General features: G+C 48.4%; 1 protein-coding gene across 2 annotated transcripts in view; it reads right to left on the minus strand.

Moving 5' to 3' along the window:
* Nucleotides 1-4,808: 4,808 nt before the first annotated feature.
* LRRC23 (leucine rich repeat containing 23) overlaps nucleotides 4,809-16,469 on the minus strand; it is a 26,703-nt gene continuing 15,042 nt past the window's right edge. For both annotated transcript variants that reach the window (XM_075612619.1, XM_075612618.1), the window contains exons 6-8: nucleotides 10,423-10,559; nucleotides 6,880-7,099; nucleotides 4,809-5,133 (exon numbers count right to left, since the gene is read on the minus strand). In XM_075612619.1, coding sequence (XP_075468734.1) covers nucleotides 5,110-5,133; nucleotides 6,880-7,099; nucleotides 10,423-10,559 — 381 coding nt within the window. In that variant the 3' untranslated portion in view covers nucleotides 4,809-5,109. The remainder of the gene's footprint in view (nucleotides 5,134-6,879; nucleotides 7,100-10,422; nucleotides 10,560-16,469) is intronic.

The raw sequence follows: 16,469 nt of genomic DNA on the forward strand, positions 1-16,469 counted from the left end.
CGCCCATGCATTGTCTATGGCGGCGCCGGCCATTGATTCCAATGGGGAAAAGCCGCTTGGCGTTAAAACGGCTAAGTCCGAAATGGTGAAAAATGTAAGTCCATATCTCTGGTTCTGGAATGACCAGAGGGCTGGGATTTGGGTGGCATGTAGCCAGGGTTCCGGCATGAATGCATGGCCATTCCCAGCCCTCTCCGAACAACCAGACGGAGTATGGGCAAATATAAAGATTTTTGTTTTTTTCCATAGACTGCAATGGCGGAGTTTCCCCATTGAAAGTCTATGGCGGCGGGCCCCATTGACTTCAACGGCGGAGCCGCGCCATTAAAAGCCTATGTCGGCAGAGCCCGTTGATTTCAATGGGGAAAGAGTGAAAGGCAAAGATTCATTTTTAAAGGGAAGAATCCTGTATTTTAAAAGTGTTTTAACCTGCATTTGTGTATCTCCGGTTCTGGGGGTCACAGTGGGCTGAAATTTGGCCACAATGAAGAGTCAATTCCGTCAGGAAAAACTGGCAAGTATCAGCCCACTGGGTCCAACAGAACCGCTTATTTTAATATGTGAAGATATTAAACTGTGAATGGTATTTTGGGTCTGGTGTGAGAACGCAGAGCCCATCTGCTATGTTAATAGGTCAGGATGGCAGACAAGTGGTCTACCATACCCCCTCTGATCAAAGGTTGACCGCTCTGATTGTATACAATAGGGCGGAGGAACAAAGAGCCTGAGTGGTCTGTAAGTGTCATAATTCACACTTGCAGATAAGGGAGATTCTACTTCAAAGGAATTTGCTAGCCAGCCAGGCGCCCCAAGGTTAAGGAATAGGACTGAGATTGTATATAAACAAGGCTCAGCCTATGCCCATTGTCTTTTGTGTCATTCTGAGATTGCTGCATGAACTGCTAATCAAGATTCCTGATTTATTTCATCATTCCAATTCTAAGTAAGTGCCTATTTTGTCTGTTATTTGTATATCTCGTGTGTTCACCTTTTTCAAGGAACAAACTATATTTATTTATATCTTAGTCGTGTTCAGTTCAACCCAGGTATTTTTGGTGTATATTATAGCTTGTCATAAGTTACCGTGACAATTACACATACAAAGGATCAGGGCCGCCAACAGGGGGGGACCGCCGGGACAAGTGTCCCGGGCCCGGAGGCTGCGGGGGACCTAGCGGCCGGACACAGCAGTTGGGCCCAACCTCTCATGGCTGCTGGGCCCCAGCTCTCCCCAAACTGTCCCACGCCGGGCTCTCTGATGTCAGCACGTGCCGGGATGTAGGACGTCGACGCGCATCAAAAGTAAACTGGGCTACGCTTCCGGCGCGCCAACATGAGGGACGTCCAGCGCACTGACATCAGACCTCGGCATGGGACAGAGTGAGGGAAATGCCTGCAGCTTGGGGAGAGCTGGAGCCCGGCGGCCAAACTGCTGTGTCCGACCGCCAGGCCTCCCGCAGCCAGTGGGCCCGGCCAGAGGCCTGACACCTGTGACCAGCAGCAAGGTAAGTGTTTATATGTAGTGGGGTTTTTTTTAATCTATGTATTGGGTTGTTTTGTTTTTCTATGTATTGGGGGGGTTTCTATGTATTGTTTTTTTTTTAATGTATTGTTTTTTTTTCTCCTATGCGTTTAAATGTCCCAGTCACGTGACGTGGGAGATTTAAACATTGCATCGGGATACCGGCACCCCATACCGGGGCCTGTAACTCGGGAAGCAGGGGGTCCCCGAGGCTGAAATAAATGCAGTTCAGCTAGGGAGATCCCCTGCTCCCGCACACTAGTATTCAAATTTAAATAAAAACAGCTTCATTACCTTAGCGGCTAGCCACTAAGGCAATGAAGGGGTTAAACCTGAGTACCCTGTTTATTGGGGGCAAAGGTGGTGGATTAATGGGGTAGTTGCCCCAGGGTGGGTGGTTAAGCCTGCCGGAAAGATTGAGGGAGGAGTTAACCCCTTCACTACTATAGCGGAGGTAACTGCTACCAGCTACCCACCAGAGAGGCCTAATCACCTACCCTTAGGGCAACTACCCCCTCCACCAAATCCCTCTACCCCCAAGAAACAATAAAAAAACACAACAACCCTACTACCCACCTCATTTACCCCCAACAATCCCCCTCAACACATACAGTATAATAATGGGCAAAATTACTATTATCCAGATTTGGATAATAGCTAATTTGCCCATTAAAAATAAAACATTATCCAGCCAGCATAAAGTAAATAAAAGTTCTACTTACTCCTCCCAGGATGAAGGCCGTCCTCATCACTGTCCTCCACAGTACAATAAAAAACAAACTAATGGCCACTAACCCCTTAATCACCTTAGCGGTTAGTAACGGCTATAGTAATTAAGGGGATAACCCCCCTCCCCCGCTACCCACCTGGGGCGCCTAACCTCCCTCCCTAGGGCAACTACCCCCACCCTCTAGCCATTGATTGACACAGTGGTACATCATGCCCATATAATATGGGTATGATTTGCAACTATGGCAGTCAATGGATAACCTAAAAATAAAACCAGCATCAAAAATACTGAACAAATAAAAATAAAAAATCAGCAAAAAATACACAAATAAAATAACCAATCAGCAAAAACAACTAACAAAATCAAGCATCAACAAAATACAATGAAAAAAAGTACAATCAATGTTTTTCTTACTTTTGAGTCTTCACCCTCCGATTCCGAGTCCAGCAGCAACCTCTTGACACTCGACGCAATGCTCCTCAACAGCAGGTAAGTCCTTCTTATTTATCTTCATCTGTCCATTGTAATCCAATATGCGGATGTTGTCTCGTCGGCTTCTTAAGGTCAGATGAGACGGGACAGGCCTTATATAAGGCCTGTGACGTCACATTTGAGTGTCAGATGGTACAGCTACAATCAGATTGGATGCTGTACCATGTGGCAGGGTTTTTTTTTTTTTTAGGGATGTGACATCATCTTCAAGGTAGATACGTCACATTCTTAAGAAAAATGGCTGCCATCACATGGTACTGGAACCAATCAGATTGTGAGATATACCATGTGAGGCATCACATGGTACATCCCCAATCCGATTGGTTGACGTACCATGTGACAGCTTCCATTTTTTTTAAAGGATGTGACATCATCTTTAAGGAATGATGTCACATCCTTTTAAAAAGCCATTTTTTAAAAATAATTTGACGTACCTCCATTGAAGATGTCACATCCTTTAAAAAAAAGAACCGTCACATGGTACAGCATCCAATCGGATTATAGCTGTACCACCTGACCCTCAAATGTGACGTCACAGGCCTTATATAAGGCCTGTCCCGCCCCATTTGACCTTAAGAAGCCGACGAGACAACATCCGCCTATTGGATTACAATGGACAGATGAAGATAAAGTAGAAGATGAAGATAAAGAAGGACTTACCAGCTGTTGAGGATCATTGTGTCGAGTGTCAAGAGTTTTCTGCTGTTGCTTCTGGTCTCAGAATCGGAGGGTAAAGACGTCAAAAGTAAGAAAAACATTGATTGTTTTTTATTTTTTTCATTCAGTTTTTTTGATGCTTGGTTTTTTAATTATATTTTTTTGATGCTCGATTTTTGTTATTGTATTTTTTTGATGCTTGTTTTTTTTATTGTTTTTTTATTCTTGATTTGTTAGTGTTTTTTTGGTGATTTTTTTTGCTGATTGGTTATTTTATTTGTGGTTTTTGTGTTGCTTGATTTGTTTAATTGTGTTTTTTTGGTGATTGTTTTTTTTTTTAAATTGCTTTGTGTTTTTGGTCCTTGGTTTATTTTATTATTGTGTATTTTTGGTGCTGGTTTGATTAATTGTTGTGTTTTTTTGATGCTGGTTTTATTTTTAGGTTGTCCATTGACTGCCATAGTGGCAAATCATGCCCATATTATATGGGTATGATGTACCACTGTGCCAATCAATGGGTAGAGGGTGGGGGTAGTTGCCCTGGGGAGGGTAGTTAGGCACCCTGAGTGGGTAGCTGGGGAGGAGGGGTTAACCCCTTAATTACTATTATGGTTACTAACCGCTAAGGTGATTAAGGGGTTAGTGGCCATTAGTTTGTTTTTTATTACGTTGGTGCCACGGAGGACGGTAATGAGGACGGCCTTCATCCTGACAGGTGTAAGTAGAACTTGTATTTACTTTATGCTGGCTGGATGTTTTATTTTTAATGGGCAAATGAGTTATTATCCAGATCTGGATCATTGTAATTTTGCCCATTACTGCACTGTATGAGTTTCTTATAGAAGCTACTAGAATAGGCCCCATAGAGAGGAAAGAGAGGTGTAGAAAGAGAGGTAGGGAGGTAAGAGGCATAGAGAGAGGCGGTGAGGGAGTAGACAGAGGTGTAGCGCCCTGCAGCTGAGCTGTGAATAGTCTACCAGCACCAGGATTTCATCGTTTGATGAGAGCACAGATTAATCATGTGTGGTGGAGCAACAGACTAAGAGAGCCAGCGATGTGTCCAAGCTCTGGGGGGAGCAGTTCAGCTGAAATCATTTAGATAATACGTCTCTGCTGTATATGACACTTATGTGAAATTACTTCCTTCGTTTCTCAGTTTAAAGTCCAAAATGTTGTATATTTTTTCTGTACAATAGGACTTTTATAGGGTCTGTTTATAGGATGGAGCCCCGATTTATATAATACAGGAGAATAGAGTGGCTAGGACAGGCGTTCATGCCTCTGCTTGCAGAGTATGTGTGAGGTAGTTGTATTTGCCCCTTGGCCCGGTCTCCTGCTAGATGTGCGCTTCAGACAGAGCAGGACAGGATGTGGAGAGAGAGCGAGAAGAGTCATATAATACACAAACACGCAAAAACTCCCATCTTTAATGCGATTATCCCCAACACAAACTCATTGACACAGAACATTGCTCCGCTAATCCCCCTTATAGAGACCTGCAGAGCGTCGCTCCATTAACCCCTCCCCTGGCAGAGACCTGCAGAGCGTCACTATATTCACCTCTCCATTGCCAGAGATCTTCAAAGCTTCGCTCCATTAGCCCTTCCCCCGCCAGAAAACTGCAGTCTTACTCCCTTAACCCCTCCCTTGCCATAGAACTGCAAAGCATGTCTTCATTAACTTTTCTCCCTCCTTCAGGTGTCAGAGGTCAGAGTTCAGCCTCTGCAGGTGTCTGAAAGGGAAAGAGACTTAAATCAGCACTGAAACTAGAGAAGCACATAGGGTTGCCAGGCGGCTTCTCCAAAAATACTGGACACAGTGGTGAAAGGTGCAAGACACACATACACACACCGCTCGCTGCTCTCCGCTCCATGCTGTTTCCTCCTGTCCTTAGCTCCACCCTCAGGCTCCTGACACCTCCTCCTGATTGGCTGCATTACCCAGCCCCCTAGCAACAGCCCTGCTCGGGGAAATCCCACGGCCCCCCAAGCCTGCAAGATCACTATGTCCAGAGAAGTAATACTGGACAAATACATGTCCGGAGAGGTAATACCAGTATACACATACATGTCCAATATTACCTCAGTGTCCAAATACAGGACAGTCCAGTTAAATACCTCTCCCCCCTCGTCCAGGCTCCCCCCCCTACTCCTCCAGCCTCTTCCCCCCCTCCTCCTCCAGCCTCTCCCACCCTACTCCTCCAGCCTCTTCCCCCCATCTCCTTCAGCCTCTTCCCCCCTCCTCCTCCAGCCTCCAGCCTCTTCCCCCCCCTCCTCCTCCAGCCTCTTCCCCCCCTCCTCCTCTAGCCTCTTCCCCCCCCTCCTCCTCCAGCCTCTTCCCCCCCCTCCTCCTCCAGCCTCTTCCCTCCCCTCCTCCTCCAGCCTCTTCCCCTCCTCCTCAAGCCTCTTCCCCTCCTCCTCAAGCCTCTTCCCCTCCTCCTCAAGCCTCTTCCCCTCCTCCTCCAGCCTCTTACCCCCTCCTCCTCCAACCTCTTACCCCCTCCTTCTGCAGCCTCTTACCCCCTCATGTCTCTCCCCCCTCCTCAAGCCTCTTTCCCCCCTCCACTTCCAGACTCTTTTCTCCCCTCCTCCAGCCCCTTCTCCAGCCTCTTCCCCCCTTCCTCCAGTCTCACCCCCCTCTAGCCTCTTCCCCAACACCCTCCAGCCTCTTGACACTTAACCACTCCTCTGGCCACTCCTTCAGCCTCTCATGATCGTCTTCTCACACAACGATCACCTACTCCTACCTACTCCTCTTTCTCCCCATCTCCAGCCTCCCCTCTCTATTTTCGTAACCCCGATTGCCTTCTCACTGCCCCCCACTTCCCCCGATGCCTTCTCACTCCCTCCCACTCCCCCCCCATGCCTTCACTCCCCACCCCCTTGCCTTCTCACTCCCCACCCCCTTCCCTTCTCACTCCCCACCCCCTTGCCTTCTCACTCACTCCCCACCCCCTTGCCTTCTCACTCACTCCCCACCCCTTGCCTTCTCACTCCCCCACCCCCTTGCCTTCTCACCCCCCCCACCCCCTTGCCTTCTCACCCCCCCCACCCCCTTGCCTTCTCACCCCCCCCACCCCTTGCCTTCTCACTCCCCCCACTCTCCCACCCCCTTGCCTTCTCACTCCCCCACCCCTTACCCCCTCACTCCCCCACCCCTTACCTTCTCACTCCCCCACCCCTTACCTTCTCACTCCCCCACCCCTTGCCTTCTCACTCCCCCACCCCTTGCCTTCTCACTCCCCCACCCCCTTGCCTTCTCACTCCCCCACCCCCTTGCCTTCTCACTCCCCCACCCCCTTGCCTTCTCACTCCCCCACCCCCTTGCCTTCTCACTCCCCCACACCCTTGCCTTCTCACTCCCCCACACCCTTGCCTTCTCACTCCCCCACCCCCTTGCCTTCTCACTCCCCCACCCCCTTGCCTTCTCACTCCCCCACCCCCTTGCCTTCTCACTCACTCCACCCTAGCCCTCTCACCTCCTCTTCCAGCCTTGCTCCCCGAGCCTCGTCAGCCTCCATTTTCTCCTCATTCTCGTAGTAATCCTTATCAAGTCGTTCCAGGTGGGGCAGAGCGATTAGGATCTCCATGCGGTACCCCTCCTCCTCCTCACAAGGGTTCTCCCGTAAAACCAGTGCCCTCAGGATGGGCAATGCGGAGAGCTTCGGCACTTCCTGCAGCTCAGCCACCAAGTTACCCCTGACAGGGTAGAGGGGTAAAGTCAGAGAGAAGCCTCTTGAGAGTGAGCTGGTATTAGAATAGTATTTGAGGGAGGTGGGTTGTCGTGATAATGTCATGAGATATGATGTATTTTAATCCATCTGGTGCTTCAGGGGTTAATGGTGCAACCAGTTGGGTTTAAAAATACAATTTGTTGGGTTTGTAACAGGTCAGGACTTTTTCCCGGTTTGTGCTTGTCTTCAAAGAGAGCTAAATCCTGTATGGCCCACTAAAAAGTGTCAGATGGGTTGTATGGAGCTGAAAGTCTCGAGATAAGGGCAGTTATTTTGACAGAGATGGGAATAAAATATGGCTCTCCTGACAACTTTAAAAACATGATCCTTTTAGAGCTAGCTTCAAAGGCATTCTCTGGAGGGTTCTGCACGGTTCAGGGGGCGTGGCTAAGAAAGTATTCAGCCAAAGAGTGTCTTTATTAAAAATGAGAATATCATGTGATGTTGTCTTCTCTGCATAATAAGAAGTTACACATCTACAATCGTGTCACAGAGTGGCATGTTCTGACATCACACACTGCATGTTTAAGAGGTCCCAAGGGACAGATATTCATTTGTTGCTCAAATTTAGGATTAAGACGGTCGTGATTAGTCTCGTTGTTACCGTGATGAGCGCCAAAATCTGTTAATGTAGCTCACGTGTCCAAGTATTACAGAAGGGAAGTTATGGGTACGTTTCGATATTGAGGCAGGATCTAAACATCATTTTTGTAGTTTTTTTTCTGTCGTAAAACCGTCAATCTAACATCTGATTTACGACGGGGTGAGTTTATGTTGTTTAAGTCTTAGCAAAGATTCTGAAAATCAGATTTCAACAGAGGTATATTTTGGACCAAATATGTGATGTCTCTTTCTGTGCCAGTGACCTCTCTGGGAGAAAACCTATGACATTTGGGTAATGTACAGGGTTTTCTTTTATGTTATATCCGTTTATTTTGAGAAACTGTTCTACATTTCTTATAATTGAAGGTTTTTGTAATCTAAGCACTGTATTTTTATATATATTAAAACATTTAATAAGTGAAGATTTGGGCTCTGAATGAACTGGTGCACGCTCTGGAGAGAGTATTTACATTTTGGGACACATTTTGCTATGGTTTTTTATTTGTTAAAGTGCATAGTTTTTTCGATCATAAACAGGGACCCTAGCAAATATTAATTTTACATCTTTTATTTGCATAACTATCTCGGGGGGTTTATAGATATGATTGCAATTGAGTAAGGGATTAATATTAACTCATCAGAGGTACTTGTGTAGGTTAAAGGTGAGTTGGCTAGAGTAGTCGTGTGTTTTAACCCTGGTTCCATATCTAAGTCACATGCCCACTTGTGTGCTGTTCATGACAGGTGGTACAGTATATGGCAGGGCTGCACAACATACGGCCCGAGGGCCGGATGCGGCCCGCCGGGGCACCCCGTGCGGCCCGCGACGGACCCCCTTTAACCACCCCCATCTTCACCCCCCTTCCCTGGTTGGGAAAGGAGGACGCGCTCCAGCAGTGTCTGTGCGCGGCACGCGCTCTCCTCTAACCTCTAAACTCCCTCCTCCTGCACGGGGACGCGCTCTAGCAGTGTAGCGCGACCCGGAACTTCCGGGTCTGCTGCTAGAGCGCGCATCCCTCGCGCATCCCTGCCATCACCATCACCAGGTAAGCGTGGGGGAGGGGGGCTGCTGACATGGGAGGGGGGCTGCTGACATGGGAGGGGGGCTGCTGACATGGAGGGGGGCTGCTGACATGGAGGGGGGGCTGCTGACATGGGTGGGGGGGCTGCTGACATGGGTGGGGGGGCTGCTGACATGAGTGGGGGGGGGGATGCTGACATGGGTGGGGGGGGCTGCTGACATGGGTGGGGGGGGCTGCTGACATGGAAGGGGGATGGGGGGCTGCTGACATGGGAGGGGGGTGAGGGGGCTGCTGACATGGGAGGAGTTGGGGGGGCTGCCGACATGGGAGGGGTGGGGGGGCTGCTGACATGGAAGGGGGGTGGCGGGGCAGCAGACATGGAAGGGGGTGGGGGGGCTGCTGACATGGAAGGGGGGTGGGGGGCTTCCGACATGGGAGGGGGGTGGGGGGCTGCTGACATATGGGGGGGCTGCTGAAATGGAATGGGCTGGGAGGCTGCTGATATGGGCTGTGGGGGGCTACTGTGGGGGGCTGCTGATATGGGCTGTGGGGGGCTGCCGATATGGGCTTGTGGGGACTGCTGATATGGGCTGTGGGGACTGCTGATATGGGCTGTGGGGACTGCTGATATGGGCTGTGGGGACTGCTGATATGGGCTGTGGGGGGCTGCTGAAATGGGCTGTGGGGCCCGACTCTGTTTTCCTTGTGAGGGGGGAGAGTGGTGTGAGTTGCGGGGGGGGAGAGTGGTGTGAGTTGCAGGGGGGGGGAGAGTGGTGTGAGTTGCAGGGGGGGGAGAGTGGTGTGAGTTGCAGGGGGGGGAGAGTGGTGTGAGTTGCAGGGGGGGGGAGAGTGATGTGAGGTGCAGGGCGGGGAGAGTGATGTGAGGTGCAGGGGGGGAGAGTGATATGAGGTGGGGGTATCGCAAAGGTTGATAGTGAGGGGTGCTGGGGGAGATATATGAGGGTGATGATGATGAGAGGTGCTGGAGGAGAGATGATGAGCATGATGATGAGGGGTGCTGGGGGAGATATATGAGGATGATGATGATGATGATGATGAGAGGTGCTGGAGGAGAGATGATGATGATGATGATGATTTTACCCGTGCGGCCCAAATTATTTTTCTTTGGAGCAGTTCGGCCCTTCTCACTTTACGAGTTGTGCAGGCCTGGTATATGGGGACAGATTAGGGGAGATGTTATTCATCTGAGGGACCTTTGCGAAAGTGAATGGTGGGTCAGCTTGCAAGCTGTGTATTAACCTTTGTCCTGTAGTGGAGATATTGTCCATTTGAGCGACGTTTGCGGAGGTAAAAAGTGGGACCGCTTGCGAGCGGAGTATTAACCCTTGTCCCGTATGCAGGTCACGTGCTCAAAGGTGTGCCATACGTGACAGGGGTCATCAATTTTATGGGCGACAGGATCCCTGGAATGTTTAAGTAGGCAGGGAGGTCGAGAATGGGTGCTTTGGGCAGGGTTGGTTAGAATAATATAGGGTGGTTTCTTGCAGGGGTACGGTATGTAAGAGTTTCTCTACTGAGGGGTGTAGTACAAGGGGGGGCTTACATGACACTGAGGTATTGCAGGGCCTGCAGTCTCTTGGAGTTGGGAGCAGATGTTAATGTGTTGGGGTGGGGTCTCCCTCTCTTGGGGGGAGGGGATTACCTGACATTGAGGTACTGCAGCGCACGCAGATTCTCAGAGAAGCCGTCCAGGGTTTCCAGCTGGTTGTCTCGCAGGTGAAGGCTGGTGAGATGTACCAGACTCTCCAAACCTTCCAGTCTCTTTATGTTATTCTGAGCCTGTAAGACAGAGAGTGTGAGAGAGATCATCACAGACACAGAGGGATGGACCTTAGTGAATCTCCCCCTGATGGAAAGCATCAAATAAAGAGACAAAGCGCTGGAGACAAAGACCATCAGAGAAAACAGAGTTTGCACACGGACCGGTACATTACATATACACTGTGAGAGGAAGTGTGGAATAATTGTGGGTGGAAGATATATAGGGCCTGCTTTGATAAAATTCTACCTGTTCACACGAAGAGTTAAAAGCCCAGGGGAGGCTCTGAAGCTGAAGCCAGTTGCAGATCACCTGGGCCTAATTAACAGGGTTTACAAAGGCCTGGCGGGCGAGTTCTCTCCCCCTCCCCTCTCCCAGCTAAGAGAGCTGGACGCTACAAACAGACACTTGTCTGCAGCAATTTTGTTTGTGATACCTGCGTTCATATTGTTTGGTAAGTGGGGAAGCCAGCCAAAGATAGCTAGAGAGCTTCTGTCTAGTTAGTGCTCAGATAGGGCATGGATTTATTTTGATTCTTTTGTTGATCTTGTTTTCATCTGCTGGCGTGTTAAAGCAAATAAAAAGATTTGAACCAGAGCTGGATCTGTCCTGTGTTGCGGTTTACCCTAAAAGACAGCCATCACCAAGGAGACTCGTGGAAGCCTGGTAAGCGAGTTTACAGGTGCCTCGTGCTGAAGAGCTTGGGGCCTCTGTAAACGCCACATCCCCCCCAAAAACTCTTGCGCGCCCCCCAGTTTGCGCACCCCTGCCCTAAATTATCGAGTAGGTGTAGTACCCAGGATAGCCCATGAGGTGGTGCTGAGGCTATAAACTTGGAGGTGGAACACAGGGCAGGTCTGAAACAGGGAAATGCTGGTAGGTTTTTCAGGGTGCACTCCTTGATGTCCATGGTCACTCACCCCAGTAGGAATGGGCTGGGGGAGGATATGTCAGAGGAAGTGTGGTATAATTGTGGGTGGAAGATATATAGGGCCTGCTTTTATAAAATTCTACCTGTCCTCACGAAGAGTTAAAAGCCATGGGGAGGCTCTGCAGGTGAAGCCAGTTGCAGATCACCTGGGCCTAATTAACAGGGTTTAAAAAGGCCAGGCGGGGCCACTTCTTCCCCTCTCCACTGTTCCAACTAAGGCTGCGCTTATAGTGCCGGCGACATCAGGCTATGGTCACTGGAAAAATCAAATTGAGATGACTTCCAGCGATCGCGACCAAGCCGTCGCTCCGTGCTTACTATAAGCGCACGAGACGGCGGAAATGCATTTGTTTTCACGTTGCGTTGCTGTCGCCGGCACTATAAGCGCAGCCTAAGGCTACGTTCCCAGTGTCGGCTGCTGCACGCGCGCCTGGCAGGCTGGCGGCGCAGAGATGCGGTGTAAATTCCCATGGTAGTGCAAGAAAGCACTTGCAGGGAGAAATGGGTATTGGAAGAATGTCACCAATCTCACAGCAAAGGTAGATGATCCTGAAAGGTGTTCACATTAACCCGTCAGCTGTGCATCTGAGGGGCGTAGCTGTGAGATTGGTGAGATTGTTCCTACTGTATACCCATTTCTCCCTGCAAGTGCTTTCTTTCACTACCATGGGACTGGTTATATACTCAGATAGGGAGACTGCTGCACACCAATAACAATAGAATAAATAAAATAGATACAAATATCAGTGCTCCCGGTTCAGGATTCTCTGTGATAATCCAGTATCCAATGGAAGGTATAAAGAACAGGGCTCCACAGATTTTAAATACACTATTTATTTCCAGAAGATTGACGTGACGTTTCGGCCATTCATGGCCTTTATTAAAATGTGCTTTTGATAAAGGCCATGTATGTCCGAAACGTCACGTCAATCTTTTGCCAATAAATAGTGTATTTAAAATCCGTGGAGCCCTGTTCTTTATACCTTCCACTGGTTATATACTGACACTCTTCTATCAATACTCTCAGTCAGGATACAGCTAGCATTGTGCTACATACTATCCATTAACCTCCACCAGCCTATTGCATGTTTCCCAGACATTTATTCCCAGTGATTCCTCACTTTGATATCTCTTATCCTCCTTCATTGGATGTTTATCAGCATTTGATTGGACATTTCATGTTTTCTTTATATGCATTTTTATACATTGTATTTTATTATATGTTCATTGCCTCCTATGTCCTATTTGTCATGTCATTGTTATAGGGACTTTGCTTTCCCTGTTTTTTATTAAACTTGCCCGTATTGACAGTTACTCTCAGAGGTTTTATTTTATTTTTTTTCCACAAAAGTTTTTATTAAGCACTTGATACATGCATACAACAATTTTTCAACCCATTGTCTGGGAAATCAGTATCCACAGCACTTGATTTAGGTAACATCAATAATAACTGTACAAACTGGGGAGACGAACAGACATACCGACTTACAACAAGGGAGGGGGGGAGAGGGGGGGGTTGCAGTCTGGAGAATCTCTTTCAAGGAGTCTATATCTCTGGTCTTACTTATGGGGGATCTGCGCGCTTGTGTATTCGCTTCCTTAGCCCATGCTCCGGCCCGTTTGTAGTCGGCCCTACCGGTCTTGTGCTACCTATTGTCAGTTCTGGTCCATCCAAGGAGAATGCATTTCTTATTATCAAAGCAGTATAGTAGTGGCATCTATCCCTGGGATATCTGTTTGGGCCAGCCAGGGCGCCCACACTTTGAGGAAGTTTGTGCCGGTGTCATTTACCATGCTCGTCAGCTGTTCCATCCGGCAGACGTACCAGATTCGGTTCCGAATTTTTGGGATGTTGGGTATTTCTGGTTGCTTCCATAATGCTGCGAACTCGCACCTCAGGGCCGTGGCAAAATGTGCAATCAATTTATGGTCAGATCTGTTTAGGCCCCTGGTGCGCCGTCCCAACAGGAGCAGCCAGGGGTCCAAAGAGACCTCGCGGCCATGCAAAGTCTGCAGCCAGCTTCTAATGTCTTCCCAGATCGGGGCCACCTTGGTGCAACCCCACAGCATATGCAGCAGGTCTGCCTGCTCCCCACATTGTTTTGGGCACAAGGGGGGGTAGTCCTTGACAAACTTAGCCAATCTTTTCGGGGTAAGATACCACCTCATGAGGACCTTATATGCATTCTCCTTCAATGTGGTGCAGATAGAGCTCTTTGCCGCTGCCAGAACTATAGTGTCCCAGTCCTCGTCCTCTAATGTCTCCCCTAAGTCTTCCTCCCATCTAGTCCTGTAATTCAATTTGATGTCACTGTCTTTAGTAGGACATACCACCTCTCCGTAAACTCCAGATATAAGTCCCTTTGTACCTGTCCCTCTGGTACATAGCTGCTCAAAATTAGTACGCCTGGGGCGTTTTGGGATTTTATTGTAAAATGCTCGGATCTGGAGGTATCTAAATAATTCGGAGTTTGGTATACCTTTTTCGGATTTGAGTTGGTCAAAAGATTTGATTGATATACTACCCTCCAGATGTAAGAGCCTCGTGAGGCCTTTCTGTTTCCAGATTGTGAAGTCCTTACTCAACAGACCAGGAGCGAAATCAGGGTTCCCCAAGAACGGGGTCAACAAGGAGTGCTGCCCTGTAAGAGCATATTTATATCTGCTGCTCTCCCACATCGCCAATGAGCTACCCAGCGCGGAAAGCGGTTCGCTAATGTTCTTGAACACTTTTTTCGGAAGTCAAATTATGTCCTGCAGCTCTACTGGAGCGCAGCAGGCCTTTTCCAGTTCTACCCATCGCCTTAGGCTAGGATGAGCATGCCAGAGGGTAATTTGGGACAATTGGGCCGCTCTGAAGTATGAGAACAAGCAGGGCACCCCCATCACCCCTCTAGTCGTGGGTCGGACTAACGTACTTAATTTTATACGTGCAGTTTTATTACCCCAGATGAATTTCACCATAGAGGACTGCAGACGGAGGATGTCGTCTCTTACCAACTGTATGGGTAATGTTTGAAATAAGTACAAAATTCTAGGGAGAAAATTCACTTTGACACTCTAGATTTTACCTATCCAGGATATGCCGCTCCCTGACCACCTTTTGAGATCCTCCTTCAGGGTCCTGATTAGTCTGGGGTAATTTGCCTTGTACAAGTCTCTATAATTCCTTGTAATATTGACCCCTAGGTATTTAATCTGGGAGGCTTGCCATTTCAAGTTGAAATTTATCTCTAGTAGTTTTGCTGTGGGCTTAGGCAAATTTAGATTTAGGGCTTCAGATTTCGTTTGGTTAATTTTGAACCCGGATCATTTATTGAATACCCCTAGTAGGCTGAAGACATTTGGCAGAGAAGTAAGGGGCCGAAACAGTGTTAAAATAACATCGTCTGCATACAGGGCCACTTTATGTGACTGTTCTCTTATCTGAATTCCTCCTATGTCGGGACTAAGTTGGATATGTGCAGCTAAGGGCTCGATGCAAAGTGCAAAGAGGAGCGGAGACAGGGGGCATCCCTGTCTGGTGCCATTCCTTATCGGGAATTCCTCTGACGGGAAGCCCTGATGCTTGACTCTCGCCGTCGGACCCCGATACAGAGCCTGAATGGCGCCCATCATTCTGTCTCTAAAGCCCATCTGCTCAAGCGTCGCTTTCATGTAGGGCCAATCTACTCTATCAAAGGCTTTTTCGGCGTCTAGACTCAATACCAGAGACGGGATATTTTTCCTCTGTGCCAAATCAATTAGATCTATGATCCGTCTGGTATTGTCTGACGCCTGTCTACCACATATGAACCCTACTTGACCAGGGTGGACCAGCCTCGGCATAACCCGATTAAGACGGTTAGCCAATAATTTAGAAAATATCTTAGTATCCGAATTAATGAGGGAAATGGGTCTGTAACTTTTACAATCCGCTGGGTCCTTCCCTTGCTTGTGGATAACTGATATGGACGCTTGCAGCATTGGGCCCGGGATAGGGGCACCCTCTAGAAATGCATTATATAGTTTTAGTAGCTGGGGGGCCAGAATTTTCCTAAATTTTTTATAATTGAGGTTAGAGAAGCCGTCTGGGCCTGGGGCTTTGGATGCCATTAGTGACTTTAATACCTCCGTCAGCTCCTCCATTGTCTTCCTGTAGTGCCTCCCTTTCCTCTCTGCTTAAGCTAGGTAGTTTAGCCTCTTCCAGAAATGTCTTTAGGTGTTTGCTAGTGTTTGGGCCCTGAGTGACTTTCGCCCCATCGTATAGTTTTTCATAGTACTTTTTGAATTCAGCTACTATGAGTTTGGGGTCTGATGTAAGATCACCCCTTTCGTTTCTAATCGCCTGAATGTGAAAATTTTGGGCTCTAGGATTGAGTTTTCTGGCAAGGGGGGTATCCGGCTTATTCGCCTTCTCATAAAATTTCCACTTCGTCCAAGATAGCTCCCTCTCAGCCCGGGAGGCCAGCAGCAAACTTAGCTTGGTTTTGGTGTCTAGCAGTGTCTTTAACGATGCCGCTTGTTTCTTATCTTTATGTAAGGAGGACAGGACGGATAATTCAGTTTGTAATTGCTCAATTTTCTGTTCCTTCTCCCTTTTGCGCCTGCTTGCTAGCCCAATGAGTACTCCTCTCAGAGTAGTCTTATGGGCCTCCCAAAGGGTAGATTGTGAAGTGACACTGCCGGCGTTCTCCTTGAAGTAATCCCTGATGCTATTTCCCACGCTCTGTTCAATCTCTGCGATTTTAAGCAAGAGTTCGTTAAGTTTCCAATTCGCTCGTGGTCTATCCAGTCTATAGTCAAAGCACCGCAGCTCAATAGGTGCATGATCTGACCATGAAATGTCATGGATACCCGTATGGGCGATCTGAGAAACCATTCTGTTAGACACAAAGAGGTAGTCTATCCTGCTATACCTGCCGTCTGGGTGGGAGTAAAAGGTGAACCCCCTTTCACCCTGATGCTGTTCTCACCAGATATCTGAGAGGCTATTCACCTGGAGCCCCTGGAGCCACAC

The sequence above is a fragment of the Ascaphus truei genome, chromosome 8 (assembly GCF_040206685.1).
Source record: "Ascaphus truei isolate aAscTru1 chromosome 8, aAscTru1.hap1, whole genome shotgun sequence".
NCBI lineage: Eukaryota > Metazoa > Chordata > Amphibia > Anura > Ascaphidae > Ascaphus > Ascaphus truei.